General features: G+C 38.2%; 1 protein-coding gene across 4 annotated transcripts in view; it reads left to right on the forward strand.

Annotated features, from left to right (window-relative positions):
- Positions 1–27,444, forward strand: part of ESRP1 (epithelial splicing regulatory protein 1) — a 56,983-nt gene that overhangs the window by 11,733 nt on the left and 17,806 nt on the right. For 3 of the 4 annotated variants that reach the window (XM_045861443.1, XM_045861445.1, XM_045861447.1), the window contains exons 5-13: positions 5,745–5,843; positions 5,980–6,034; positions 7,263–7,373; positions 7,492–7,624; positions 7,716–7,758; positions 9,695–9,996; positions 12,680–12,898; positions 15,161–15,359; positions 18,483–18,651. In XM_045861443.1, the coding sequence (XP_045717399.1) occupies positions 5,745–5,843; positions 5,980–6,034; positions 7,263–7,373; positions 7,492–7,624; positions 7,716–7,758; positions 9,695–9,996; positions 12,680–12,898; positions 15,161–15,359; positions 18,483–18,651 (1,330 nt within the window). The remainder of the gene's footprint in view (positions 1–5,744; positions 5,844–5,979; positions 6,035–7,262; positions 7,374–7,491; positions 7,625–7,715; positions 7,759–9,694; positions 9,997–12,679; positions 12,899–15,160; positions 15,360–18,482; positions 18,652–27,444) is intronic. The other variant, XM_045861444.1, reaches the window with a different exon arrangement.

A 27,444-nucleotide genomic window follows, 5' to 3' on the forward strand; every position in this document is an offset into this window, starting at 1 on the left:
TAAGGGTAATTTGCCACTTTTCTTTAAACAATTGTAGCAAATTTGGTTCTTAGGTGGAGCACTAGTTAAACTTTTCTCTTGCCATACTTTGTTTGCTATTCCTTTGTTCATTACCATAGGTATTTTATTGTAACATGTGTGGCAATGTAGGCAATTGTGTTATACTATGAATAAATGAGTAAACAGGATAGAAGAGGCAGAAACAAAGGTGTTATTTGAGGGGACTCTAGCAGGAAAAAAATGGCCTCAAGTTGACATTTTGACTTGGGATACAATTTATAATATATGATATTTAAATTGTAGCTTGAACTTAATTGCTCCACAGTGTATTTATTATCTCCTATATGTGATTCTCTTAGGTATAAACTAAAAACCTGGTTTTAAAAAGATACTTAGAAGTGAAAATTGGTTCTTCTGAAACCAGATGTGTCCATTTTCAGGCAGTTGGGAAAGGTAACTTTTTTGAGTGGGTAAGCTAATGAACTTTGTAAAATTTATCTCTGTGAAATCTACTTTCAGCTAATAAAAGTGTGGGTTAAATCCTGAAATGTGTTTTGGTAAAGGTGGCACTAAAGAAAACACTCGTCTTCAGATATAGACAAACGTCTCTGGGCTTCTAAACTCTGTAGCACTTTGCTCAGTTGTAGCCTGAAATGTTAGTTGTGTTCCCACCTGGCCGACTTTACCCTTCCTCATGGCACTTCTCGTTCAGCAAGCCAGCTGAGCCTGTTGGTGCTGCTGTGGCTGCCTCAAGGGCAGGATGAGTAAGCTGCGTGACGAGCCATAAATCAGGAGGCACAGACTCATCTTGCCTTCCCTCAAGATCAGACGTGCAGCAAGCAACTCAATCTGTAATTATAAATTGATAGGGGAAAGAATGGGTACTAAAACTTTTTTTCCTCACTCCCGTTCATTAGTTCATGTTGAATTCTGGTAAGGATTACAAATTGAACAAATCTTTCAAAGAGAGGTGTGTGTGTGTGTGTGTGTGTGTGTGTGTGTGTTGTATGCATGGGGGTGGTTTGGGTGTGAAGGAGGTTAGGTGACTTAAAAGTTGTTAGGAGCTTACAGCTGCTGATCCTTCTGGTGTGTGATGACTTAGAGAGAACCATGTTGGGACATGTTACATGGAACCAAGGTAGCCAAATGTCTAGAACATATTCTTTAAAAGAATTTCTTTCTACTTACATTTTGCTTCACTATTATTCTGTTTTGGTTTCAGATCTATAGCAGAGTGGTTAGAAAAGCAAGTACCTTCAAGAATGGTACCCCCGATATTTCAACTATACACCTGCCCCATGCAGTTATTATGATGCTGTTGACTGTATTACCTATGCTGTCATTTACAGCTCTATAGAACACATTCTTAATTAAAAAGTAGAATTCAGTAAAAATAATTCTTCAGTCACAATTCTATATCTACACAGACAGGATGCTGTACATTTTTACTTTTGATCTATCCCTTTTACTTGGCTCCTACATATACATTTAGAAAGCATTTCACCAAGTATTGCTCAAAACAAATTAGGCAAAGCTTCTTGGTGCAGGAAATTAAGTCAAACGAGATCTGTATTATAATTCCAGCTCCATTACTTACCAGCTGGGAAACTGAATGAGTTACAGCACTTTTCCGAATTCTAGTTTCTTCATCTGTTTGGTTTTACTATTGGCAGGACTATTGTGAAAATAGGAGGAAATAGGTGGTGTTTGGCCAGTTACCTTTAAAAATATCTGTCCAGTAATGGTCTCTTACACATAGGAGCTTTTCCTGACAGTTCTATAGGTGGTTAAGGGGTGAAGTCACTGTTCGTTTTCACCACTGGTTCTCCACGAAGGGTGATTTTTTTGCCTACCAGGGAATGTTTGGCAACGTCTAGAAACATTTTAAATCATGATCAGGTTGGGTAGGAGCCAGCATGCCATAAAAAAGTCCGAGAGCATACAGAAAACCCCTCCCAGCAAAGACTTAACTGCCCTACAGGCCAGTAGCGGCTTATACAATAAGATTGTTTTCCATTTCTTGGATATGTTTCTCTCCACTCCATTCTCTTTATTCCTGACAAAGCTGAAAATGTTACTAGAATTGCAGGGCTCCAAATGATTAATCGGCAGTGGCAGAGCTGGTGTGATGGACTAGGCCTAGTCACAGCTAATCTTTCATAGTTCTGTAAGGATCCTTAAAGCACCCCTCCCCAGTCCTCCACAGGAAATTGAGGGCAGTTGCCTCCCCAGAGTATCTTTATCCTTTGGTTCTGGTTTTCTGTCCTGTCATCACAGGCTTTGAAGATGGCTCTGAATTCACAAACATGTTCTAGTTCAGCCTCCCCACAGGTGACCATTTTAATGACTCCACCAGGTTGTCATTGCTCTGTTGTTTAAATACCTCCTGGGAGTGATTTTCCTAAATCTTCAGTGAGCAGCACATTTATTTTATCACTGGAAGATGTAAAGGGTGTGATATTGTGTCTGTGTGTGTGTGTGCACTGTAGAAATTATCTACCACTTCAGCCTGATGATTATCCTATGAGTATACAAATGGGCATCTGGTAAATTCAGATTTTCCAGCCATAACTATGACCCTCTGTGATTATATAATGGGTTATGAAAGTCGGTCACCCAAAGGTTCTAGGAAGAAGGGGAAGGCCATCACTTATTACATGCCTGTTTTGTGCCCTGGCCTTATTTTATGTTATTTAATCTTTACAAAATACACCCAGGGAACCAAAGGTGATCACAGTTTAGGCTTATCTTTACAGATAAGCTGAAATTTAGTGTGGTTAAGTGGTTTGCCAAGGAACGGATGGGCACCTTTGTACATGTGGTATGTTTAACTGCAGAGACATGTAGCTTGTGAGGGACAACACAACATAGATTTGCCTAGCACTGCGGGAAAATGATGCAGGGTCTCTGCTGGAGGAAGGTAGGAGGGGGCGGGGGAGGGGTGAGATGGAAAGGAATTTTGCATGGAGTCTGGAGAGGGATATTATTGAATCGACTCTTCAGATGATTGGCTCTAATGCTTGGTGGAAAGGAGCTCTCTGGAGTGTTTTAACATTGTATATCCTCATTTAAGGTAAAATACTACTTACAAACTTTTTTTTTAATACCTCCCTTCATTTCTTATCCTTCTACCGGTCAGAAAATTATAAAATAAGGCAAACATGCTAATAACCACCACCCAGATGGCTATTCATTTTGTTTTTAAAATTGTGGTAAAAGTGGTATACAAGCCCATGTCTAATTCAGGGTACAACATTATAATTCAATATTTATATATACTGCAAAGTGTGTACCACTGTATGTCTGGTCATCATCCATCACAATACAATTGATTCCTTTCCCCTTTGTTGCCCTCCTCCCAACCCCTTCCCCTCCAGTCTGTTCTCCATAATCTATTTTGTTTTTTAAGATTGCACATATAAGTGACATCATATGATACTTGTCTTTCTTTGTCTTATTTCACTTAGCATGGTATTCTCAGCGTCCCCCCACACTGTTGCACAGGGCATGATTTCCTTCTGTGTTATGGCTGAGTAATATTCCATTGTGTATACAGGGATGAGCAAAGGCTTATAGTTGTGAGTACATGAAACATTATTTATTATTCATATTACAACTTTAATTAAGCCTACTCTGGTCTACGCCTGTACGTACCACATCTTTTTTATCCTTCCACATCTTGGTTATTGTAAATAATGTTACAGTGAACACAGGGGTATATATATCTTTCTGAATTAGTATTTTTGTATTCTTTGGATAACTATCCAGAAGTGGAATGGGTAGGTTATATGATAGCTCTATTCTCAATTTTTGATGAATTGCCAAATAGTTCTACATAGTGGCTGCACCAGTTTACATTCCCACCGACAGAGTATGAATGTCCCCTTTTCTCCACATCCTTTCCAATACTTAGTTATGTTTTTGACAATAGATATTCTGACAGATGTGAGGTGATCATTATGGGTTTGACTTCCATTTCTCCAATGATTAGTAATGTTGAACATCTTTGTTTTCATTTTAAAGTTGAGAAAATATAGAGTCCATGGTATTATTTTTGTTTGTTTGTTTTTAAGAAATTTGCATATCGAGAGCAAGAGGAAGGAAGAAATATAAAAATAAAATGCTTATTTGGCTTTAATTGGCTTTCCTTTCTCTTGTGACATGGGATTTTACTTGTATGTGTTCTAAGGGTCCCCATCAGCTCATGAAATGCCTAACCAGCGGGAATCTGTGGGGCACATATTCCTTAAATGGCCCATTGGGAGACCTCAGTCAGGGTGGGAGTAATTGCTCAGTGTTCCCTGCTCCTTTCCCTTCTGCTTCATGGGTGCAGCAGAGCAGGCATCGTATGCAATGGTGAGCCCAGCACCGAGGAGTCCTGGAGCCCACTCTGCCAGCTTGGCCCCAGTCCGGTTCCACAATTTCGTTCACAACATCTTTGATTTTCTAAATAATCTAAGGAACTCCTTTCCCATGAGTACTCTCAGGTCCTTCTTTGCTAAGTAGGCTTTATCCTCAGCAAATGTGTGAAATGTGAACATCATGATTTCTACGGTGTGTTCCATTTGATACAGCGTTTTGGTGAGGTGCTGGCTGGAGGTGTGGGAGGTTCGCTGGGCTGGCTGGAACGTGGGGCCAGTCAGTATTGTTATATGCGTTACACTACATTATAAAATTAATGCAAATTTATACATAAGACAAAGTGTGACTATAGCATTGAAACTTAAAAATTTCAATGACTGTTAGCTTCCTAAGGTAACTAACTATCTTAACAAAAATACATGCTTATTTAAGAGAAATTGCAAATTCATAAAACTTAGTGAAAATTTCTTTTGGGTTTCACGCTCAAGCCCAATTTGAGCCATGCATTTCTTATTCCTGGCTTAACAAACAACGTACTCTCTTAAGAGCTATGTTGGCTAGTATTGTCTCTGAGGGCTTGAATTGTTTCTCACAAATTTACTCAAAGAACAAGCATTTGTTGCCATCCAAGATGGCCATACTATGGGGCTGAGTAGAGGTGGCATCACAAAAATAGTGTCACCAGTAATTTGAGGTGTCTTTTTCCAATGTTAGGCTGAAAAATGTAATTTAGTACCTTATGGTCTTAACCAATATAACCGTGTCTTTAAGCTAGCACAGTCATTGCCTTGTACACGCTGTAACAATGTATAAAGGATTCTGTTAACTTTGTTGAATACTTCATGGTTTGAAACTAAACAAAATTTCAGTATTCATGCATTTACTACTACTCAACAAACAAATTTTTATTGCTGGTAGAACCTCAGGACAGGGTTGATGCGGTCATTTTACCTAAGAGAGCACTGGAGACTGCAGGAAGTGTGGGTGAAGTCCAGACTGATGGGACGCAGCCATGCTGAGATTTCAAAGAATTGATGGTTGAGCCCTGGCTGGTGTGGCTCAGTGGTTGAGTGCTGGCCTGCAAAACAAAGGGTTGCTGGTTTGATTCCCAGTCAGGGCACATGCCTGGGTTTCGGGCCAGATCCCTAGCCCTAGTAGGGGGTGTGTGAGAGGCAACCACACATTGATGTTTCTCTCCCTCCCTCCCTCCCCCTCTCTAAATAAATAACATCTTAAAAAAAAAGAAGAGGAAGAAGAAAGAAGAAAAAAAGAATTGTCCATTGACATTTTACTTGGCTTCTTAGGTCTGTGTGAGTTTAATTTGAAGTTAGAAGCAATCTCATTTTACCTCCCCAAAATGTTTCCTTGACTTAATCTCTCAGGTTTAAATTTAGAGAAGAATAGTTCAGTCTCCCGGTATGGAGCCTCTCAAGTTGAAGATATGGGGAATATAATTTTAGCAATGATCTCAGAGCCTTATAGTAAGTATCACTGCGGTAACAGTGCAGGCCTGGAATTTGATCCCACCCACCTTCCCTCACCTGTACCTTTGAATTTCCTTTCACAGCTTTGTCTCCCTAAGAGCAAAAATGATGACTTGTATGTTCTCGTTTCTAGATCACAGGTTTTCAGATCCAGAGAGAGTGAACTACAAATTTGAAAGTGGCACTTGGTAAGTACTTGAGTGCTGTTCCATTTGAGCCTTTTGATTTATTTTATTCACATTGTGATATTTTAACTCCCTGTATATTTTGACTATCCATTTTTCAATATTAGGTTATTTACATAAGAATGTTACATCTTAAAGTGTGCTTGGATGTCAGGATTAACATTTAATGAAATATGTACATCCTTAGTCACTATGACATTAACTACATTATGTTTGTGTCTATGATTTTTATTTTAGCATCTCTGAACTATCCATTCTCTCACTGGAAAACTTCCAAAGGAAAAATCATAGGCTTTAAAAGAGTTCACAAGATCTTTACTGAGATAATTTAAAGTATGCTCTATCAGCTTCTACTTCAAAGCAAAGGAAATAACTGGGGAGGAGTATGAAATGGTGGTATCTCTGTTTGTGATCACAGGTAGACCTGCTTGAGTTTGTAAATCAGTGTAGTGAATTCCGTGAGATTGCCTGATGCCTGACGTGAACAGAAACTTCTGACATCTTTGCCCACAGAGAGACTCTGAGGCAAAGTTGTGGAGAAAGTGACTCATTAGTAAACTGTCCTAGGAGTATCGAAAATATGAATATAGAAGCAATAGAACATCAAAGGTGTCAAAATATATTGTACGTGATTTGCAAATGACTCATGAAGGTGTGGGCACTCCCAAGCATTTCCATAAACACTCTCTGTGATGGCTCCCATTTGATAGAGGAGATGATTTAATGGCAGGCTGTGAGTGTGCACGCACATTCCTGGTGTGGGTTAACTGCCAGCTTCACGGAGATCTTAGATTTTGCTGTCGAACTGGGTTTAAAACCTACTGGTGTGCTGGCCAGTCCGGAGAAGGAATTTGAATCTATCCTTCTTGGTTCTAGAACTTACCGGCCATCAGGATGTTGGGAGAGCTCTGCTTCCTGTGAACTGATACTGGGTCCTCTGAGTTTGTGGCAAGCAAGCAGCAACTCAGCTGATAGATGAAGTGCTGGGGGAGCCAGCTGTGTTGGATCTGCATAGCCAGTTGTCTTTCTATAGTGAAGTACTTAAAAATATAACTTTGAATTGTGCCCAGGTAATTTTTAGGTTACAAAATAAAAGCAGGCAGTATTAAAAGTCTATTTGAACACCAAATAAATAATATCACATGTGAAAATAAGCAAATTGTCTTCCAAGGGGCAATAGGTCAGGTCACTGGCATTAATCATGCAACCTGAAATTATGCTTGATCCACAGCAGCAAGATGGAGCTTATTGATGACAACACAGTAGTCAGGGCCCGAGGTTTACCATGGCAGTCTTCGGATCAAGATATTGCAAGATTCTTCAAAGGGCTCAATATCGCCAAGTTGGTTTTCCTTTAATCTCTAGTTCACTTAAGAATCCCAAAGGGAGAATGGGTTTCCTCTCATTTTTTACTGACCGTATTATTTTTCCTTCTGCTCTCTGCTCTGTTCTCTTCAAAGGGGAGGTGCAGCACTTTGCCTGAACGCCCAGGGTCGAAGGAACGGGGAGGCTCTGGTTCGATTTGTGAGTGAGGAACACAGAGACCTCGCCCTGCAGCGGCACAAGCATCACATGGGCACCCGCTACATTGAGGTACAGCCTACCAGCCTGAGGCCCTTGACGTCTCCAGAATGACCCTCTGAAGGCTCAGAAACTATTTTTACATTTCCCTCTCTTTTCTTAGGTTTACAAAGCAACAGGTGAAGATTTTCTTAAAATTGCTGGTGGTGAGTGCCTCTTACAAAATGTGGCTGTAGTAAGACTCTAAAATTTTACTTAAATATCAAGGGTAGATAAATAGTCTTGAATGGTTTTTGGTTCCCAGTAAAATATTAGGAATCAACCTTATTTTTTTTTAATAAGAGGAAGAACATGTCCAATAGTATCAGTAAGTATAATGCATAATACTGGCCTACGGCTTAAGTCAATCAACTGTAGTTAAATAGCTGCTAAAAATAGTATTATTCAAAGGTGAAAGGGTCATATAAACTCACATACACAGGGAAAGAGTAGTTCTTGAAAGAAAGTAAATAGTCTGAAAACTACCTTCAAAAGCAGCATTAGAATACCTGGAATTGTTGCATGTCTGCTTCTAGTTTTTCTCGATTTTCCTTAATTCATCCATGGCCATGAACATTGTAACTTTCTGGCTTCTAGTATTTTAGGATATGTAGTGTTCGTAGTAATATGGTCTGAGAAGCAGGAACATATGAAGTCTTCATCTAGTTCTTTAGTGATTTACAACCTTAAAACCTAAAAATAACAGGTGCATAAAAGTGTTAATTGTGATTTGTCCAACAGATTTTTTCTATACCTGTAACTACTTTGTAAGTTTTTGTTGCAAGTTTTCCCTTGCTCCTTTTCATATGAGTATTTTCCTATGTTACTCAATTTTCTTAAACATTAACTGCTGTTCAGTGATATATGTACCATAAATTTTTATTAAACATCCCTGTTGGGCATTTTGAAGCTTATTTCCAACTCTTCACTCTAAGTATGTTGCAGTGAATATTTTTGTATCTCTGTATGTGCTGCTTGTTAGGATGAGTGTCTAAAAGTAGCCGAATCGAAGACTGTTGATGGACCTTTTAAGAGACTGTTGACACCTATTGCCAGAATATACTAGGTTGACTTTCACCTAAATACAAAGAACATTTTTATCCCTGCATTATAGTATAGTCTGGTAAAAAACCTTTGCAGTTTTAGAACTTTAGTAACAGCACCCTGTTTACGCAATTGTCTGGTATATTTCTGTTCTGGCTCTTATTGCTTGAGAGAAATCAGGTCTTCCAAATTCACAGCTACAAGTTTAATACTATTTCCAGAGTTTCCAAAATATGCTTGATATTAATTAGTGATAAAGTGTATTTTGAATTGCCATATGATCCTGAGTTTCCATAGTAGATAACATTGGAAATTGCAGATGGCAAAGTTAATTAATGTTCAGGTTTAATGTCTGGGATTTCATGGTATGTGGGCAGTAAGATTAAGGGACAATGTTACTAGTGTATGAGCTTGAATGATGTGCATTTGAATATTTGCTCTGTGGTCATACTGTACAATATGCTTTGTGTTAGGCAGAATATGGATAAATGTTGAAACTGACTTCTAAGTATATTTATTATACTGTTCTCTCCACTTGAGTATTTTTGAATCTTAATAAGAAGTAATCAGAAAAATAGTAACAAAAATCACTGAAGTACTTTAGATGTAATAACTTATTCTCATAATTGGTAAGGTAGGTAATTTTACCCTCATTTAACAGATGAGGAAACTACATCACGGAGGTTAAACTTCACTGAAGTGGTGCCCTAGTAAAACGGTAAAGCCAGGACTAGGCCCAGACATTCTAGCTTCAGCAGCACCTATGCCCTTAACCACCGTGATGATTAATTGCCTCTCCACGATATGGTGGTTGGTCCATAATTTAATTGTCTGGCTACCCCTCTAACTGGGAGGTCTTTTATGAAAATGGTAGGGGAAAACTTTTAAGTCCGTGGGAAGAGAATTCTTTTTTTCTTGGGATGTTATTGTAAATTCAGGTGGGGGTGGGGGTCTTAATTTTGAATTCAAGGCATTGCCTAGACTTTTATCATTTTTAATTTGGTAAAGTTGATGTCTTAATCATTTCTCCCCATGCTTCCTAATATTTGTGTTCCCTAGGTACATCCAATGAGGTAGCCCAGTTTCTCTCCAAGGAAAATCAAGTCATTGTCCGCATGCGGGGGCTCCCGTTCACAGCCACAGCTGATGAGGTGGTGGCCTTCTTTGGACAGCATTGCCCCATCACCGGTGGGAAGGAGGGCATCCTGTTTGTGACCTACCCAGACGGCAGGCCAACAGGGGATGCTTTCGTCCTCTTTGCTTGTGAGGAGTATGCACAGAACGCACTGAGGAAGCATAAGGATTTGTTGGGTAAAAGATACATTGAACTCTTCAGGAGCACAGCAGCCGAAGTTCAGCAGGTTGGTTTTCAGTAACATGGTGGCGGTTTTACATTATTCTTGTTTTGTTTTGTTTTGTTTTGTTTTTTATTTCTGAAAACAACCCTTCATTATTCATTGTTAAAATGAAACTTGGAAAATATAGAAAGTGTAAGTGCATGAAAAAAATCTTGTTCCTTAACCAAATGATAACAAGCACTGTTCGCTTGTATACACACAGAACACATACCATGTGTTTTTTGTATTCTGTTTCAAAATAATACCTTGAAAGTATACTTGTATCCGAAAAAATTTATATTTAAGTTAATATGTCTCACGGAGTTACAAAATTTAAATTTCTATTATACATTTGGATTTTTTTTTCCTGCCATAAGGAATTTCTAGATAAACATTCTTATAAAGCTCTTAATTTCTGATTGATTTCTTTAGAACTGAAAATACGGTGTGCACTTTTAAGGTTTTTTATTTTAATGTATTTTTTTATTTTATTTTAATCATTGTTCAAGTACAGTTTTCTCCCTTTTACTCCCAATCCAGCCCACCCACCCAATCCTCCCCACTTCCCTCCCATTACCACCCTCCCCCTAGTTTTCATCCATGTGTCCTTTAAATTTGTTCCTATAAACCCTTCCCATTCTCCCCTGAAATTCCCTCTTCTCTCCCCTCTGGTCACTGTCAGCCTGTCCTCTATTTCAGTGTTAATTTTAATGTCTTTCTTGCCAAATTTATTGTCCAGTAAGCTTGATCATTTCCGTGCTGCTGGTGCAGTTTTCTTATGCCCTGGTACTTTCAGAATTCAGAGTTGTTTTGAGGCACAAATCAGTTCCTAAAACCATTCTAAGACCTAGGCATGGAAACATCTCTAGGGTCTCAAGGCTTTTGGCTTTCCTTCTTGATTTACCAGCTGAATCTTTCGCTTCCAGGGTCAGTTAGTGTTTCCTTGGTATCTGAGATCACAATAGACTGCTTCACAAGGCTCTTTCAACCTATTCTGTTGGGCCCCGTAGCAGAACATAGCCAGTGACTCCTTTGGACTTTTTTTGCAAGCAGTTAGGACACTGACTCCACTATTGTTTCTGTGAGTTTATGAAATGATTTTGGGTAGCTTCTACAAAGCCCATTGTACATTATGATTTAAAATAAATCAGTCTGTACCTTGTTGAAAATGAAATTAAAAATCTGAATCTGTAAAATAAGCTGTACATGCTTTGGGATTCAAATATTACAGACATCCTTCCCAAACTAGAGGGGGAATACGAGATTTTTTCATTGGAAGAACAGTGTCGTGGAAATCATAACCTGGAATGGACTACCCCAGGGCCTTGGCTACTTTATATTGATTGGTTTGGGTGGAGAGTATGCTACCTCTATGTGACTCTAACACAAGGTAGTTTTGTGTGGGGGTGAGCTTCCTCTCCAGCCCCCTATTTCTACTGATTTGTGTAATAAGATTTGAAGTAGTCATAGGCTCTGCACTGTCTTCTTTTCATTACTAATATTTCATTCAATAACTATTTGCTCCCCACCAATTTGGCAGGTTCTGTAGGTGCCAGACCATTTCCTGCCTCACGTTTGTCTATAACCATGTTTGTTTTCTATTGTGTTCTTTCCCTAATGTTTGTGCTGTGTCTGGATTGTGTGATTTTTGTAAAACCTTGCTGTCTTGTGGTAACATTTTCTTGGTTGTGTTTATTCTTTCATTTTTTATTATTGTTTGGTCACCTCCTACTCAAATAGCAACTGGACAGGGTGTGAATAAGGAAACCAGGGCAAATATTCGCAAGTTCAGTTGTTTTATATTTTCAGTTTATGGTGTGATAAAGTTTGCATGTGTCAGTCATTCAGAAAACCCAGGGATACCACACAGGGCATTTGCACAAGGGCTCTCTAGTATTATCAACTAGTGGCCATGTTCTAAACTAAGACAAAAATAGGCAAGAACTTTGAATTGCCTGGGAGCAATCTTTTTTTTTTCAAAAGGTACTTGGCCTCTTTCATTCTCAAGATAGCCAAATTCTATTCTATTCAAGAGTCAAGATCCAGTGTCTAAAAGTTCACTTGAAAACAAGTGATTATTTTTAGGGTCACTAAATTATTTTTTCAGTTTTACATTATTCTGCCATTCTATCTTTTTTTTGCTTTGGATATTATTTACTTTATAATGTGGCATTGTATTGTAATATAATCCATAGTCCTTGTTTTACCTTTGGTTCCATTACTGGGTTATTGTCTTTATGCTTCTTGGGTTTGAAGGTGGAATGTGAGGCGATATTGAGGGGACTATTTGGCTTAGAAAAATGAGATCTAAGATTGCTACAACAGTCCATGGTTAGCAATTCAAGATATTTGTGAAAGTTGCAACTTTAAGGATATTTTCCCCAAGGCAGACAGTGATGCATTGTCTAGTAGATAAGTCCTTAATCTAAGCGCATTTGTGTTGTGTGTGGTATATCTCTCAGCATTTGACGAAAGTGGGTATCATGCCCACCCAGCTGAAAAGCATGAGTCCCTTTTGCCATGAGTGCTTCTCCAGATTTAATATGCTATACATCACCTGGGGATCTTGTTAAAGTGCAGATTTCTATTTACAAGGTCTGGGGTGGAGCTGAGATTGTGCATTTCTAACGGGCTCCCTAGCTATGCCAGTGCCGTCAGCATTGGCATAGCAAGGCTCTAAATCACTTCCATTTTGCTTTGAGTACAGGTGCTGAATCGATTCTCCTCGGCCCCTCTCATTCCACTTCCAACCCCTCCCATTATTCCAGTACTACCTCAGCAATTTGTGCCCCCAACCAATGTTAGAGACTGTATACGCCTTCGAGGTCTTCCCTATGCAGCCACAATTGAGGACATCCTGGACTTTCTGGGGGAGTTTTCCACAGATATTCGAACTCACGGGGTTCACATGGTATTGAATCACCAGGTAAGAAGATTGCTTACTGGGAAACTGATTTGCTTATTCTTATTATTGAAGAGTGTCATACAATAAAAAAATACAGAAGTTTATCAGTTGTACAGTAAGCCTTGAAAGAATGACGTAACTATAAATGCTAGAGGTATTTAAGATGAACTCCAGAAAGAATGCTATCATGGGTATGATAATTCCAATTTGGCTCTGACTCTGTCGTCACATATATCCATCAAATTCTCAATAGCATCATAGGACATCATCGGTCTAATACATTCTAGTGTTGCAACTACTGACCTGTGCCGTCATAGTGTCAAAGCAAACGTGGGTGATACGTAAACCAATGACATTGTCTCTGTTCCAGAGTAGTTCGTACCCATAGGCTGTTTAGAAACAGACTATTTTATTTCATATATATTTTTTATATATATTTATATATAAGTTAGACATCAAATCACTTTCAGTAAGGTGTAAACTCAGTAAGGACTAGTGTCTGCACCACCTAGAACACTGTGTTCATAACAGGCACTCAAATGTGTTAAGAATTAGTTGTTTAGTAGAAACCTCTATAAAAATATAACCAAGTTCTATGATGTGCAGAGGTATATGTTCTAAGCATTTGTAAAGTAGTTCCTGGCTTAGTTCCCTTGATTTTGGTTAAATAAAGCCATCTTTTACTGAACAATATGTCAGTATTTTGTGCTATCATAAACAGGACAGAATTCTAAAAAACCTATAAACCCAGAATCCTAATTAAGATTTTAGAACTCTTTATTAAAAGCAGAGTTGTTTTAATTTTTGAGAATGAGATGTTTTTGATGAATAATGGATTGAACATAACTTTGTATTGGAATACCAGTGTTTTCTAAACTGCTAGTGTTCCACTTTCTCTTTTCACATGGAGATTTGGTCATGTTCATAACCGTGATCCTGTCTCACTGGAAAGTGCATGCCACTGGGTGCAGGCAATCAGAAACATCCTGAACCCTGCTTGATTTTCCATGCCAGCATATGTTCATTCTAACTCTTATGTCAGTGTTAAGCTATGCAGCTTTTTATCTGAGTAGATACCCTCTCAGCATGCTTCATCAGAATCCTTTTGAATAAAATTCCCCATAATTCCTCATAAATTCCCTCCAGGGATTAGTTTCGTTTCTCTTTGGGTCACCATTTCTAATAATGTAGGGGCTATTATTGCTCTTTAATTAACAACAGTAGATAGGTGTACCTATCATTGACCCACACGACCTATTGCGATTGCACTTGGGTGAAACGCTTCTTAGATGATGGACAAGCTCTGAGCTGTCTCGAAGATGTCAGGTTTCCATCTTGGACTGGGTTTCCCTGGTATCCCTCATTTCCCTGGTATGGTAACTCGTATGGTAACTTGCATGGTAATAATTTGCATTAAATAGTCCCTTAGGGACCTTTAAAGACACCCATAAATAAGAAAGTCCTATAAGCTGATTGTATTTTTTTTCTCCCCCATAACATGTTGATGCTAAATAAAACTATGGCATTTTGGTTCTGTGGAAAACAAATCTATCAGCTTGGTTTTGAATAGCAGATTTTTAGCTAGCTGTGAGTAATAGAAGAAATGACTATCACCACCTGCTGGGCCAAGATGTAAGATGAAGGTGCATGGTGAAGGTGAGAGAAGGGCTCCTCTGGAAGGCTGATGATAACAGCTATCGCCAGCCTTCACTGTGCTTTGCACCTGCCAGTTCCTGTCTCCCTTTCCTGTGTCCCCAAGCCACATTCCAACCTAGGCTGTATGGAGAAGGGGAAGGGATATTGCAGGACACTGATGGACAGAACTTAGAGCTAAAAGAGAACACTGGTTTATTCATTTTCCCATAGGAGGATACATAAAACTCAAATACTGGTTCTGTTACCAGCTTTTCTCCATCGAGTAAGTTTTAATCGGATTTTTCAGAAATGCAAAACCCACTACACAACCCTGCACTTTGAGACTGTAGTCACAAGGAGACAGACCTTTTCAGAACCTTGTAAATCTGATACTAAGAGAAACCAAAAAGGATCACTTTCAGCTGTGAGCTCTCAAAGTTGTTTCTTCCACTTTTTGTGGCCATTCTGGTGATTGATTAGGTGATGAAATGCCAAGTCAGATTTCAGTAGGTCACATGGTCACCCAGATTTTTGTGGCTAAAATGTCTATACTTTGGGTGATTGTCACTTTGCATGTTTTGAAAGCAACCATTTCCTTGTTGAAGGAGACAGTCTCCTTTTGTTTTTATTCTTCCCCCACACGCTCAGGGCCGCCCATCAGGAGATGCCTTTATCCAGATGAAGTCTGCGGACAGAGCATTTATGGCTGCACAGAAGTGTCATAAAAAAACCATGAAGGACAGATATGTTGAAGTCTTTCAGTGTTCAGCTGAGGAGATGAACTTTGTGTTAATGGGGGGCACTTTAAATCGAAATGGCTTATCCCCACCGCCATGTAAGTTACCATGTAAGTTTTTCTTGGGTCTTGGCGCTATTCTACGCTGTGTGCTGGTAGGTGCTTAAGCTGCTTTCATAACTTTCTGTGTCCCTGGTTCTTCCTGAGGCAGGCAAGGTGGTTACATAAGGCTTTCCCATCTGAAATCGGTAGTATCTGGTAATCATGTAAGATTTTGGTTGTGGACATCCATAATTAGAGATGCTACAAATACCTCCTTTCAAATTATATTCTTGCTTTTCCAGTGATAAGCCCTTGATTTCTGAAGCTTAGTGTGCTCAAGATAAGCACTGACTCTGGGAGGCAACCTGGCTATGTAGATATTTTAATACGCATTTAAAGGGAAAATAAGTATGGCTGGATCTTCTTTTTTCTCCTGTAACACATTTGATTCGATGCCCATTTTGCATTGTTAAGTTACTGAGCATTAAGTATTTTTTGGATAGGATAACCTGGGGAGCATTTGTCTTGCTCTCCACGATATCTGGAATGAGCAAGTGAGTAAAAAATATGAATGCGTAAATAAATTAGCCAAAGTTTCCATTGGATCGCAGGATCAGTGCTTAATTTCAAGCCATGCTCTTGCTCATTGGCAACTGGGTGCAAGCCATCTGGAATCTTGTTTGAGAGGAATAAGCCCTTTAGTCTTAAGACCAAGTTCTGGTTAGTGACTAGGGAACATTGGGGATCTAATGTTAAAAGTTGAATCTTTTCACACGATTTTCACTTTCGAATAAGTCATAGCTTATTAGGAGGTGTGTTGGGTATGTTTAAAGAATGTAGCACTTGGAATACAGTCCAGAGATAACTGAGACAGTAAACTGGATTTTGTGCTTGATTCCAGTAAAATGGGGTGCATAGGACATGACTGTCTAGTAAAGAGAAATCCGTACCAATAGACCTATTTGAATAAGGATTATTTATAGAATATTCAGTGGGGCTTAATCCTTTTTTCCCTTGGAATTCTTAAACGCTAATATTCTATTTATCTGCTGCTTGCTGTTGGCGAATATCTAAGAGTTGGTCAGTAATACGTAATAAATTTTGAAAATCTGTGATTGGGTTTAAGTGGTTTTCTTAAAGTAATCTTAGTCCTATGTATTCTGTCCATAAGCCATTGATAATGTCAGTAACTTTTACAATTTTCTTCAATGATAATCTATCAAGCATTATAGATAAGGGAATTTCTCCTTCATGTGTAACCAAAATTCTGCTGTGATATCATTTTACTTCTCTCTTCCTGGTACAACACTGGTTATTACACTTTCTTCATAGGACTTTTCATTTCTTCCCTTTTCTCCCTCACAAGCCCTAAAATAATAAAAATTTGAAAGTTATTTTTCACATAAAATATATTTCTATATCTTTACTTTTAATACTTTCCAAAAATTTTAACTAAAATTGGCCATTTGCCGTTTTAATAGAAGAGTTTACTCATTTTTTTATTCAAATCAGAATTTTGATTTTATGCATGATAATATTATGCCTGTTCTGCTGGACTGTTTTTTTTCTTGTCAACTCACTTTAGGTGATTCTCCATTTATACAAGAACCAAAAAATTTACAGAAATTGCATTGATTTTTATATAATCCCCAGGATTAATACAGTTAAAATAGTGACTGGTCATGACCCACTGAGGAATTCCTTAACTGAATTTGAGCAAGAAATGCTGCTAAAGTCTCATTGTTTTAAAGTTGTAAACTTTTTGTTTTTGAAATTTAACTGTTCAAAAAGTTCTAGAGTCACCTCCATTTTTTTAGTCTATGAATATATACATCTTGGTTTCTTTTAGGACTACGAGAATGGCTGTACAGTCATTTGAATACACAAATCTGAGCTGCCTAATCTGTTGAGTTATTAAAACTTTCTACTTTGTTTTGAGGCAGAACAGATGTGTACCTACTATAGATGTCTGATTGGCATGAGATCTTATTTAATCAATTGCTTGATAGTTTTGAAAGCGGGGTATGAACACAGGCTTTATAATTTTCTATATGACTCTGATGCCCCGATTTGTCCTGATTGCCCATATGTGGACTCTCCAAAGGCCAGAGATCTTAATTTTAAAACTCACCTACATGTTAGGTATCTACATGTAGCTCAGTTTTCAGGGAGTATGGACAAGGTACCCCAAAGGTGATTATGAAGTCTGTATGTGTACCTACATGAGGCTTTTGCCCTGGGGACTCATATTTAGGTGACCGCCCTGTTGTTCTCCATAGACATGTGGAAACTCAGAAGAATTGCAGAAGTCAGAGATTTTCATGTGAAAAAGTGAAAATTATCCCTTGGCCCTCAGCTATTTGCAAAATAAATTAGGTGGTTTTAGGTGTGACAATTAAAATTAGGAGCCCTAAATTCAATCAACCTCTCAGTCACCTCTTCTGTTGGGTACACATGGCCTGGAGAGTTGTGTTCATCTCACATGTCAAAGGTAGGGACCATCAGGTGGTCTGACTGAGGTTGGACAACCAGAAGACAAAGCAATTTCATTCCTTCTATTTTCTATATAATCTGAGTCCACAGTTTCTGAGCTGACTCTCAGGAAGACTAGGGCTTCTACTTCTCAGGACTACTTTCCAGGTTGGGTTTTTATCCCCAGGTTTGAAAGCCCATCTCCTAGTGGAAATAATGCAGAGTTAATTTACTTCTTTTATGTCAGTTCATTCTGAAACCATATAATCTGGCATAGTACATGGTACTTGTGAAGAGTGTTTCAGCATCACCGTTTTCATTTCACGCTGTACTGTAGGGTAGCTAAGATGGAATAACGGCTTTTAATGTGAAGGTATGCTAAATGTCAGTCCCATATTTCCTCAGAGTGTTGTTCCTTTGTGGTAACTGGCACTCAGGCATGCAAGGAAAATATCACATGTCATGAAATGTTTCAGAAGACTTGATGGTACTGTTTTCTCCAAATTTCAGACAAAGAATGTTTCTTTAAGTTGGAGTATGAGATCTGAGATTACTTCCAGGTTTTGTCTATCTAATCAAAAGAAACTTACTAGGGGTAGTAGAAAGAATTGCTCTTCCTTTAAAATGTATACATGTAATAATGTTACAGCTTTAGTGCTGCACAGATGTGTCAGCTGTATGAATGTTTCAAAGTCTCTCTGTCTCTCTCTGCTTATTTAGGCCTCTCCCCTCCTTCCTACACATTTCCAGCTCCTGCAGCAGTTATTCCTACTGAAGCTGCCATTTATCAGCCCTCTCTACTTTTGAATCCACGGGCACTGCAGCCTTCCACAGCATACTACCCAGCAGGCACTCAGCTCTTCATGAACTACACAGCGTACTACCCCAGGTAAGGCTCTGATGGACATGGAAATGAGGGACAAAAACAAAGGCCTCCTCAAAGGCCAGTGCCTGAGTTCACAAAAAGATATTCTCTGCCACATTGAAAGTTAGCGTGGTAGGCAACTGCTTCTGTCATATCTCAAAGTAAGGTTGTTTCAAGGTAAACCAAAATATGTTTATTTTTAATCATGTATTAATAGAATCTTTCAAAAAAAATTTTGTACATTTTTGTGCACAACTTTACTTTGTTAGCTTCTCCTATCTTAGGACCACAAGTGAGGGATGCTGTAATTATTGCAATAGGGTGGCAATACCTTGTAAATTAATTTAAAAATAGGAAAATCATTAATAACAATTATACTTTTAAATAGCATTAATTCCTGTCACCTCACAGTAAACAAACACAGTTGTTTTAAATTGTACACAAGCTGTATCCTTTCTCCCCTAAATCTTTAAAAACAACTTCAGATAAAATTTATTTAGAACTTTATTAGAATCAACTTTTTTCCTTGGTTTTCTAGAGAAAAATTTTTTTTTAATTATAACTGGCATACAATATTATTTTAGTTTCTTAAGTACACCATAGTTAGGATTTTTTTGTTTGTTCAAGTCCTATACAAAATGCTATTGATATTTTGCTACAAATTGCATTGAATTTGTAGTCTGCCTCAAGTATTGTAGACATTTTAACTATGTTAATTCTTCCTGTCCATGAGCATGGTATATAACTTCTATTTATATGTATCTTCAATTTCTTTTTTCATTGTCATAATTTTTCAAGTACGGGCTTTTTACATCCTTGGTTTCATGTATTTTTAAGAGGTGTTTTTTGTTTGTTTGTTTGTTTTTTGATGCAATTACACATGGAATTGTTTCCTTCATTTATTTTACTCATAGTTATTGGTGTGGACAAATGTAACCGATTTCAAAATATTAAGTTTGTATCCTGCTATTTTATTGAATTAATTTATCAGTTCTAATAGTTTTTTAGTGGAATCTTTCTGTTTTAAAAAATTTATTTTAAGAGAGAGTGGAAGGGAGGGAGAAGAGGGGAAGAGAAACATTGATGTGAAAAGAAACATCAGTGGGTAGCTTCTTGTAGATGCCTGCCAGGGACTGAACCCAGAACCTGGGCATGTGCCCTGACCAGTAATTGAACCAGTGACCTTGCACTTTGCAAGGCAATGCCCAACAAACTGAGCCACACAAATCAGGGTGGAATCTTTAGTTATCTATATATAGTATAATGTCATCTGAAAATAATGACAACTTTACATCTTCCCTTTCAAATTCGGGTAGTTTTTTTGTTTGTTTTTTGTCTCATTGCTGTGGCTGGGACTTTCAATACTATGTTGGTTAAAAAGAGTAAAAGTGGACATCACTGTGGTGTTCCTGATCTTAAAGAAAACACTTTCAGCCCTGATCGGCATGGCTCAGTTTTGCCTATTGACTATGCTACTGGCGGTGTCTTTGTCATATGTGGCCTTTATTATATCGAAGTATGTTCCCTCTATTCCCAGTCTGATGAGAGGTTTTATCATAAATACCTATTTTATGGTATTTATGAAATACCATAAAATACCTGGATTTTATGAAATGCTTTTTCTGCATCTATTGATGTGATCATGTGGTTTTTACCCTTCATTTTGTTTATGTGGCGAATCACATTTATTGATTTGCAAATGTTGTACCAACCTTTCATCCACAGAATAAATCCCACTTGATCATGGCGTATGATCTTTTTGATTCATTGCTATATTTGGTTTAATATTTTGTTGAAGATTTTAGAGTCTATGTTCATCAGTGATATTGGCCTATAATTTTCTTTCTTTGTAGTGTATTTATCTGGTTTTGGAATTAGGATAATGCTGGCTTCGTAAAATGAGTTTGGGAGCCTTCCCTCCTCTTGAGTTTTATGAAATAGTTTTAGAAGGAGACATGTTAAAAATGTTTGATAAAATTAACCTGCGAAGCCATCTAGTCCATGGCTTTTGTTTTTTGGGAATTTTTTGATTACTGCCTCAATTTTATTAGGTGTAATCTATCTATTCAGATTTGCTGATTCTTCCTGATTTATATTTTTGGAAGATTGTATGTTTCTAGGAATTTATCTATTTTGTCCAGATTGTCCAGTTTGTTGGCATATAGTTGTTCATAATATTTTCTTACCATCCTTTGTTTTTGTTTGGTATCAGTTGTTACTTCTCCTCTTTCATTTCTGATTTTATTTATCTGGGTCCTCTCTCTATTTTTTTCTTGATGCGTCAGCTAAAGGTTTGTCAATCTTTTTTTTTTTTCTTAAGATTATATTTATTTATTTTTAAAGACAGGGGAAGGGGGGAAGGGAGGCAGAAAGAGAGGAAAAGAAACACCAATGTGTGGTTGCCTCTTGCACACCCCCCATTAGGGACCTGGCCTGCAACCCAGGATGTGCCATGGCTGGGAGTCAAACCAGCAACCCTTTGGAGCCACACCAGCCAGGGCCAAAGGTCTGTCAGTCTTGTTTATCTTTTTAAAGAACCAGCTTTTGATTAATTGATCTTTTGTATCTTTTTTTTTTTTTTTAAGATTCTAGTTCATTTATTTCTTCTCTGATCTTTATTATTTCCTTCCATCTACTCACTTTGGGCTTTGTTTGTTGTTCTTTTTCAAGTTCTTTTTCTTGTTGTTGTTGTTGTTGTTGTTGTTGTTGTTGTTCAAGTACAGTTGTCTCCATTTTCCCAGCACTATTTTCCCCCACCCCACCCATCCCCACCTCCCACCCTCAATCCTACCTCCCTTTGGCTTTGTCCTTGTGTCCTTTATACATGTTCCTTGATGACCCTTCCTCCTTTTCCCCAAATTGTCCCCTCCTACCTCCCCTCTGGTTACTGTCAGTTTGTTCTTTGTTTCATTGTCTCTGGTTGTATTTTGCTTGCTTATTTGTTCTGTTGATTAGGTTCCACTTATAGGTGAGATCATGTGGTATTTGTCTTTTACACCAGGCTTATTTCACTTAGCATATTCAAAGTTAGATTGGTTTATTTGAGATTTTTCTTGTTTTGGGGATAGGCCTGTAATGCTATGAATTTCACTTTTAGGATTGCTTCATCTCTGTCCCACAGATTTTTGATTTTTGTGTTCTCATTTTCATTTGTTTCAAGGTATCTTTAGATATCTTCTTAGATCTCATTGTTGACCCATTCATTGTTTAATAACATGTTAATTAGCTTCCATGCCTTTGCGTGTTTTTCAGTGTTCTTGTGATTGATTTCATAGCATTGTGATCAGAGAAGATGCTTGATATGATTTCAATCTTCTTAAATTTACTGACTTGATTTGTGTCCTAACATGTGGTCTATCCTTGAAAATGTTCCATGTGCACTTGAAAAGTATGTATAAAGTACCTTGGTTGAAGGTCTTTGCTTTTCATCACCTTAAGTATTTCACACCACTCCCTTCTGGCCTGAAATGTTTCTGTTAAGAAATCAGATAATAGTCTAATGGATGCTTCCTTGTATGTAAGTGCCTGCTCTTCTCTTGTGGCTTTCAGGATTCTCTCCTTGTCTATAAGCATTACCATTTTTATTATGATATGTCTGGGTGTAGGCCTTTTTGGGTCCAACTTGTTTGGGACTCTCTGAGCTTCCTGGATTTGTGTGTCGTTTCCCTTTACCAGATTAAGGAAGTTTTCAGACATTATTTAAGTTCTCATCCCTTGCTCACCCTGTCTCCTCTTCTGGTATTCCCATGATGCAGATCTTGTTAGGCTTCATATTGTCCCAAAGGTTTCTTAATTCTCCTCATTTTTTAAAATGAATGAATTTATTTATTTTTAGAGAGAGGGGAAGAGAAGGAGAAAGAGAGGGAGAGAAACATCAATGTGTTGTTGCCTCTCACATGCCCCCTTCTGGGGACCTGGCCTGCAACCCAGGCATGTGCCCTGATTGGGAATCGAACCAGCGACCCTTTGGTTCACAGGCCTGTGCTTAATCCACTGAGCCACACCAGCCAAAGCTTAATTCTGTTCATTTTTTAAAGTTCTTTTACGTTTTTGCTGTTCTGCCTAGTTTTTTTTCTATCATATCTTCCAAATTGCTGATTTGATTTTCCAGTCATCTAACTTACTGTTTATTCCTTCCAGTGCGTTATTTATTTCAGATAGTCCATTCTTTTTTCGGACTGGTCCTTTTTTATGGTTTATCTCTTTTTTTTCATGCTGTTCGATATCCTTATAATCATTAATCTAAACACTGTTTGATAAATGCTTGCCTCCATTTCATCTAGTTCTTCTGGAGAATTCTCTTGTTCTTTCATTTGGAGCCTGTTTCTTTGGCTTCCCCTTTGTGTGTGTTTTTGTGTGTTGTGTTTGTTTCTGTGTGTTAGGTAGATCTGCAAGACTCTGTTTCAGGCCTCGGTCACATGCTGTGACTAGCCCTCGGCAACCTGTTTGGAGCTACCAGCAATCCATAGCTTGTGGTTCCCTCTGCTGGGCCTGTTTGTGTGCAGAAAGAACTGGGCTGCACTCCCAGACATCTGCCTCTGTCTGCAGGCTTTTTGTTGGGCTTGAAGAGTGAAAGTCTTCCAGCTGCACTCCTCTGCAGGTCTTAAGCACCACAGGGTGGGGCAGAGTAATTCCTGTGGGCGGGGCTATTGCTTCCCCTCAGGCTGACACCACTTGGAAGAGAGTGCTCTGCCTGAGAAGAATGGCTCCTGCAGTATGGGGCATGACTCAGCACAGGGATCCTGGCAGGTGTTCCTTCAGCTCTCTCCCCAGAGCCACTTCCCCAGACTCTCCTCTTGTGTCTCTAGTCTACTCTTCCCTCCCTTTGCCAGAGCCTGGGGTTACAAATGGAATTTTGTATGTTGGCCCTTTAAGATGCTCTTGGTGTATCCAGCTACCTCTCCCTGGCAGACAAAGACCCTGCTGCTTTTCACATCCGTTTGTTATTTGGATTCCTTTCCCAGTTCTGGTGCTATTGGCTGGGGAGCCCATCTTGGGGTTTAGACCCCACCATTCACAAGGGGACTCCCTCAGCCACTAAAATATCTCTCCTTCTTATGGTGATGTGGCTTCTTCCATCTATGGATATAAGGCTTCTCTTCAGCTAGCATTCAGTTGGTTATTCAGGATGATTTTTCTATAATTTAGTTGTAATTCCAGTGTAGTCCTGGGAGGAGGTTAGTTTAGCTTCTACTTACTCCTCTGCCATCTTGGGTCTCTCCGCTTATTGATTATATAGAGAAGGGAAGGGAGGGAGAAAGAGAGATAGAAACATTGATATGAGAAACATTGATTGGTTGCCTCTTGCATGCACTCCAACCAGGGACCAAACCCACAACACCAAGACGTGCCTTACTGGGAATTGACCCATGACCTTTCAGTTTATGGGCTCCACACTGACTAGGGCTGTGGGGTTTTTTTTTCTTTTTTTTTTCTTTTTTTGTTGCTGTTTTGCTCAATCCTTTCACCTTTTTCACCCAGCCCTAAAATCTTCTTCTCTGACAACTGTCAGCCCGGTCTCTCTCTGTATCTAAGAAAGAGTCTGTTTCTATTGTGTTGGTAGTTTATTTTTGTTCATTAGATTCTACATATAAGTGAAATCATGTGGTACTTGTCTTTCTCTGACTGGCTTATTAGCATAATATTCTCTAGATCCATTCATGTTGTTGCAAAACATAAGATTTCCCTCTTTTTTATAGCCAAGAAGTATTCCATTGTGTAAATGTACCACAGCTTTTTAATTTATTCATCTACTGATGGGCACTGGGCTGCTTCCAAATTTTGGTTGTTGTCAATAATGGTGCAATGAACATGGGGTGCATATATTCTTTCAAATTAGTGTTCTAGTTTTCTTCAGATATATACCCAGAAATGGCATTGCTGGGTCATAAGACAGTTCCATTTTTTATCTTTTTGAGGTATCTCCATACTGCTTTCCACAGCGGCTGCACCAATTTGCATTCCCACCAACAGTGCATGAGGGGTTCCCTTTTCTCAACATCCTCACTAAGACTTGTTTGTTGATTGATTGATGATAGCCATTTGGACCAGTGTGAGGTGATAGCTCATTGTGGTTTTAATTCTTCATTTCTCTGATGATTAGTGACATTGAACACCTTTTCATATGTCTATTAGCCATCTGTATGTCCTCTTTGGAGAGGTAGTTTCCTTTACTGTACAAAATCTTTTTAGTTTGACAGAGCTTCATTTGTTTGTTTATTTTTGTTTCCCTTATTAGGGGAGAAAGATCAGAAAAAATTCTGGTAAGAGAAATGTCAGAGATTTACTGCCTATGTTTTCTTCTACAAGTTTTATGGTTTTGAGTTTTACATGTAAGGATTTCTAAAAATTATTTGTTTATTTAGAAAAGAGGAAGGGAGGGAGAAAGGAAGAGAAACATCAATATGAGAGAGAAATATCAATTGGTTGCCTCTCGTACATCCTGCAACCCAGGTTGGAACCTGCAATCCAGGCATGTTCCCTGACAGGGAATCAAACAAACAACCTTTCACTTTGCAGGATAATACCCAACCAATTGAGCCACGCCGGTCAAGGCTTACATTTAAGTTTTTAAATCCATTTTGAGTTTATTCTTGTATATGGTGTTAGAAGGTGTTAGAAGGGTGACTCAGTGGATTGAGTGCCAGCCTATGAATAAAAGGGTCGCTGGTTCAATTCTCAGTCAGGGCACATGCCTGGGTTGCGGGCCAGGCCCCCAGTAGGGAGTGCAGGAGAGGCAACCACACTTTGATGTTTCTCTCCCTCTTTTCCTCCCTCCCTTACCCTCTTTACAAAATAAATAAAATCTTTTTTTTTAAAGTTTTATAAAAAAAGAAGAAGAAGGTGGTCAAATTTCTTTGTCTCTCTCTCTCTCTCTCTCTTTTTTTGCATGTGTCTGTCTCCATGTTTAACTTTGGAGAAACAGCCAAACTTTTTCCCACCAGCAATGCACAAAGTTTCCAATTTCTCTACATTCTTTCAACTCTTAACTATCTTTCATTTTAACTGTTTTTATGAGTGGATTTATTATGTATTGATTTGCATTCCCTTAATGACTATTTTTAGCATCTTTAGATGTACTTATTAGCCATTTTCTTTTGAAGAAATGTTCAAATCCTTTGCACATTTTTTAATTAGGTCATTTTTGTTACTATAAATTTTTTTAGTTGTAAAATTTCTTTATATTCTAGATAATAGACATTATAATGTATGATTTACAAATACTTCCTCCCAGCCTTTGGGTTTTCTTTTCTTTTCTTTTCCCAATAGCTTCTTTTTTAAAAATTAACATTTTCTGCCCTGGCTGGCGTAGCTCAGTGGATTGAGCGCGGGCTGGGAACCAAAGTGTCCCAGGTTCGATTCCCAGCCAGGGTACATTCCTGGGTTGCAGGCCATGACCCCCAGCAACCGCACATTGATGTTTCTCTCTCTCTCTCTCTCGCTATCTCCCTCCCTTCCCTCTCTAAAAAAATAAATAAATAAAATATATAAAAAAACTCCTTTTAAAAAAAATTAACATTTTCTTTTTTTAAGATTTTATTTATTTATTTTAGAGAGAGGGGAAGGGAGAGAGGGAGAGAAACATCAAAGTATGGTTGTCTCTTCTGTGCCCCCTACACTGGGGACCTGTCCTGCAACCCAGGCATGTGCCCTGAGAATCAAACCAGCAACTCCTTGGTTCACAGGCCCATGCTCAATGTACTGAGCTACACCAGGCAGGGCTAAAAACCAAACATTTTCAATTTTAATGAAATCTTATTTATTTTTCTCCTTTGTCATTTATCCTTTGTCATATACAACCCAAGTTCATGAAGATTTATTCCTATATATTGTTGTAAGTGTTTTGTAATTTTAGCTCATATTTAGATAATAGTACCTACTTCGAAATAATTTTCTATGTAGTTTAAGGTAGAGGTCTAAATTCAACCTTTTGCATATGTATATTCCGTTGTTTCAGCACCATTTATTGAAGAGAGTCTTCTTTCCTCATCAGATTGCCTTAGAACCCTTGTCAAAAATCAATTGACCATAAATGTCAGAGTTTATTTCTGGCCTCTCAATTCTATTCCATGGATCAGTGCCTACCATTAAGGGAGTACCACACCGCCTCGATTACTGTAGTTTTGTAGGAAGTTTTGCATTTTGGAAATGTTAAGTTCTCCTCCTTTGTTCTTTTTTGAGAGAGTTTGACTTTCATGGGTCCTTGGAATTTCCATGTGTGTTTTAGGTTCAGTTTCATGAATTCTGCAAAAAAGCCAGTTGGAATTTTGATAGCTATTGCATTGAATCTGTACAATTTAGAAAGTTCATAAACCTGGGCTGCCTTTCCATTTATTTAGGTGATCTTTTATTTTTTAATAATGTTTTGTGGTTTTCAGTGTACAAGTGTTGCTACATTTTTTCCCTTACGTATTCTTTGTGATAGTATTAGGAATGGAAATGCTTTATTAACTTTATTCTGGGTAGTTCATTGTAGTGTATAGAAATACAGTTGATTTATTTTGTATATTGGTCTTGTATCATGTTGGACTGGTTTATTAGTTCTAGTAGTTTCTTAGTAAGTTCTTTTTAATTTTCTATAAGTTTACCTTGTCTCTGTCCTGTCAGTTTTGTTCCATAAATTACTTCATTTTTGCTGATTGTTACTTCAGTAATATGAAAGACACTGGAATTTAGGTTTTTAAAAAATTCTTATTTTCATGCCATGTTAGGTAGTTATGCAGATTATTTAAATGTCCTTAAGATGCTTTGCATACAACCAATAATCCTATTGCAAAGAATAAGGATACGATTCCAGGTTTTGTTGTATTTAGGCTT

This window comes from Phyllostomus hastatus, unplaced genomic scaffold, assembly GCF_019186645.2.
Source record: "Phyllostomus hastatus isolate PE091 unplaced genomic scaffold, TTU_PhHast_1.1 phas_scaffold_21, whole genome shotgun sequence".
NCBI lineage: Eukaryota > Metazoa > Chordata > Mammalia > Chiroptera > Phyllostomidae > Phyllostomus > Phyllostomus hastatus.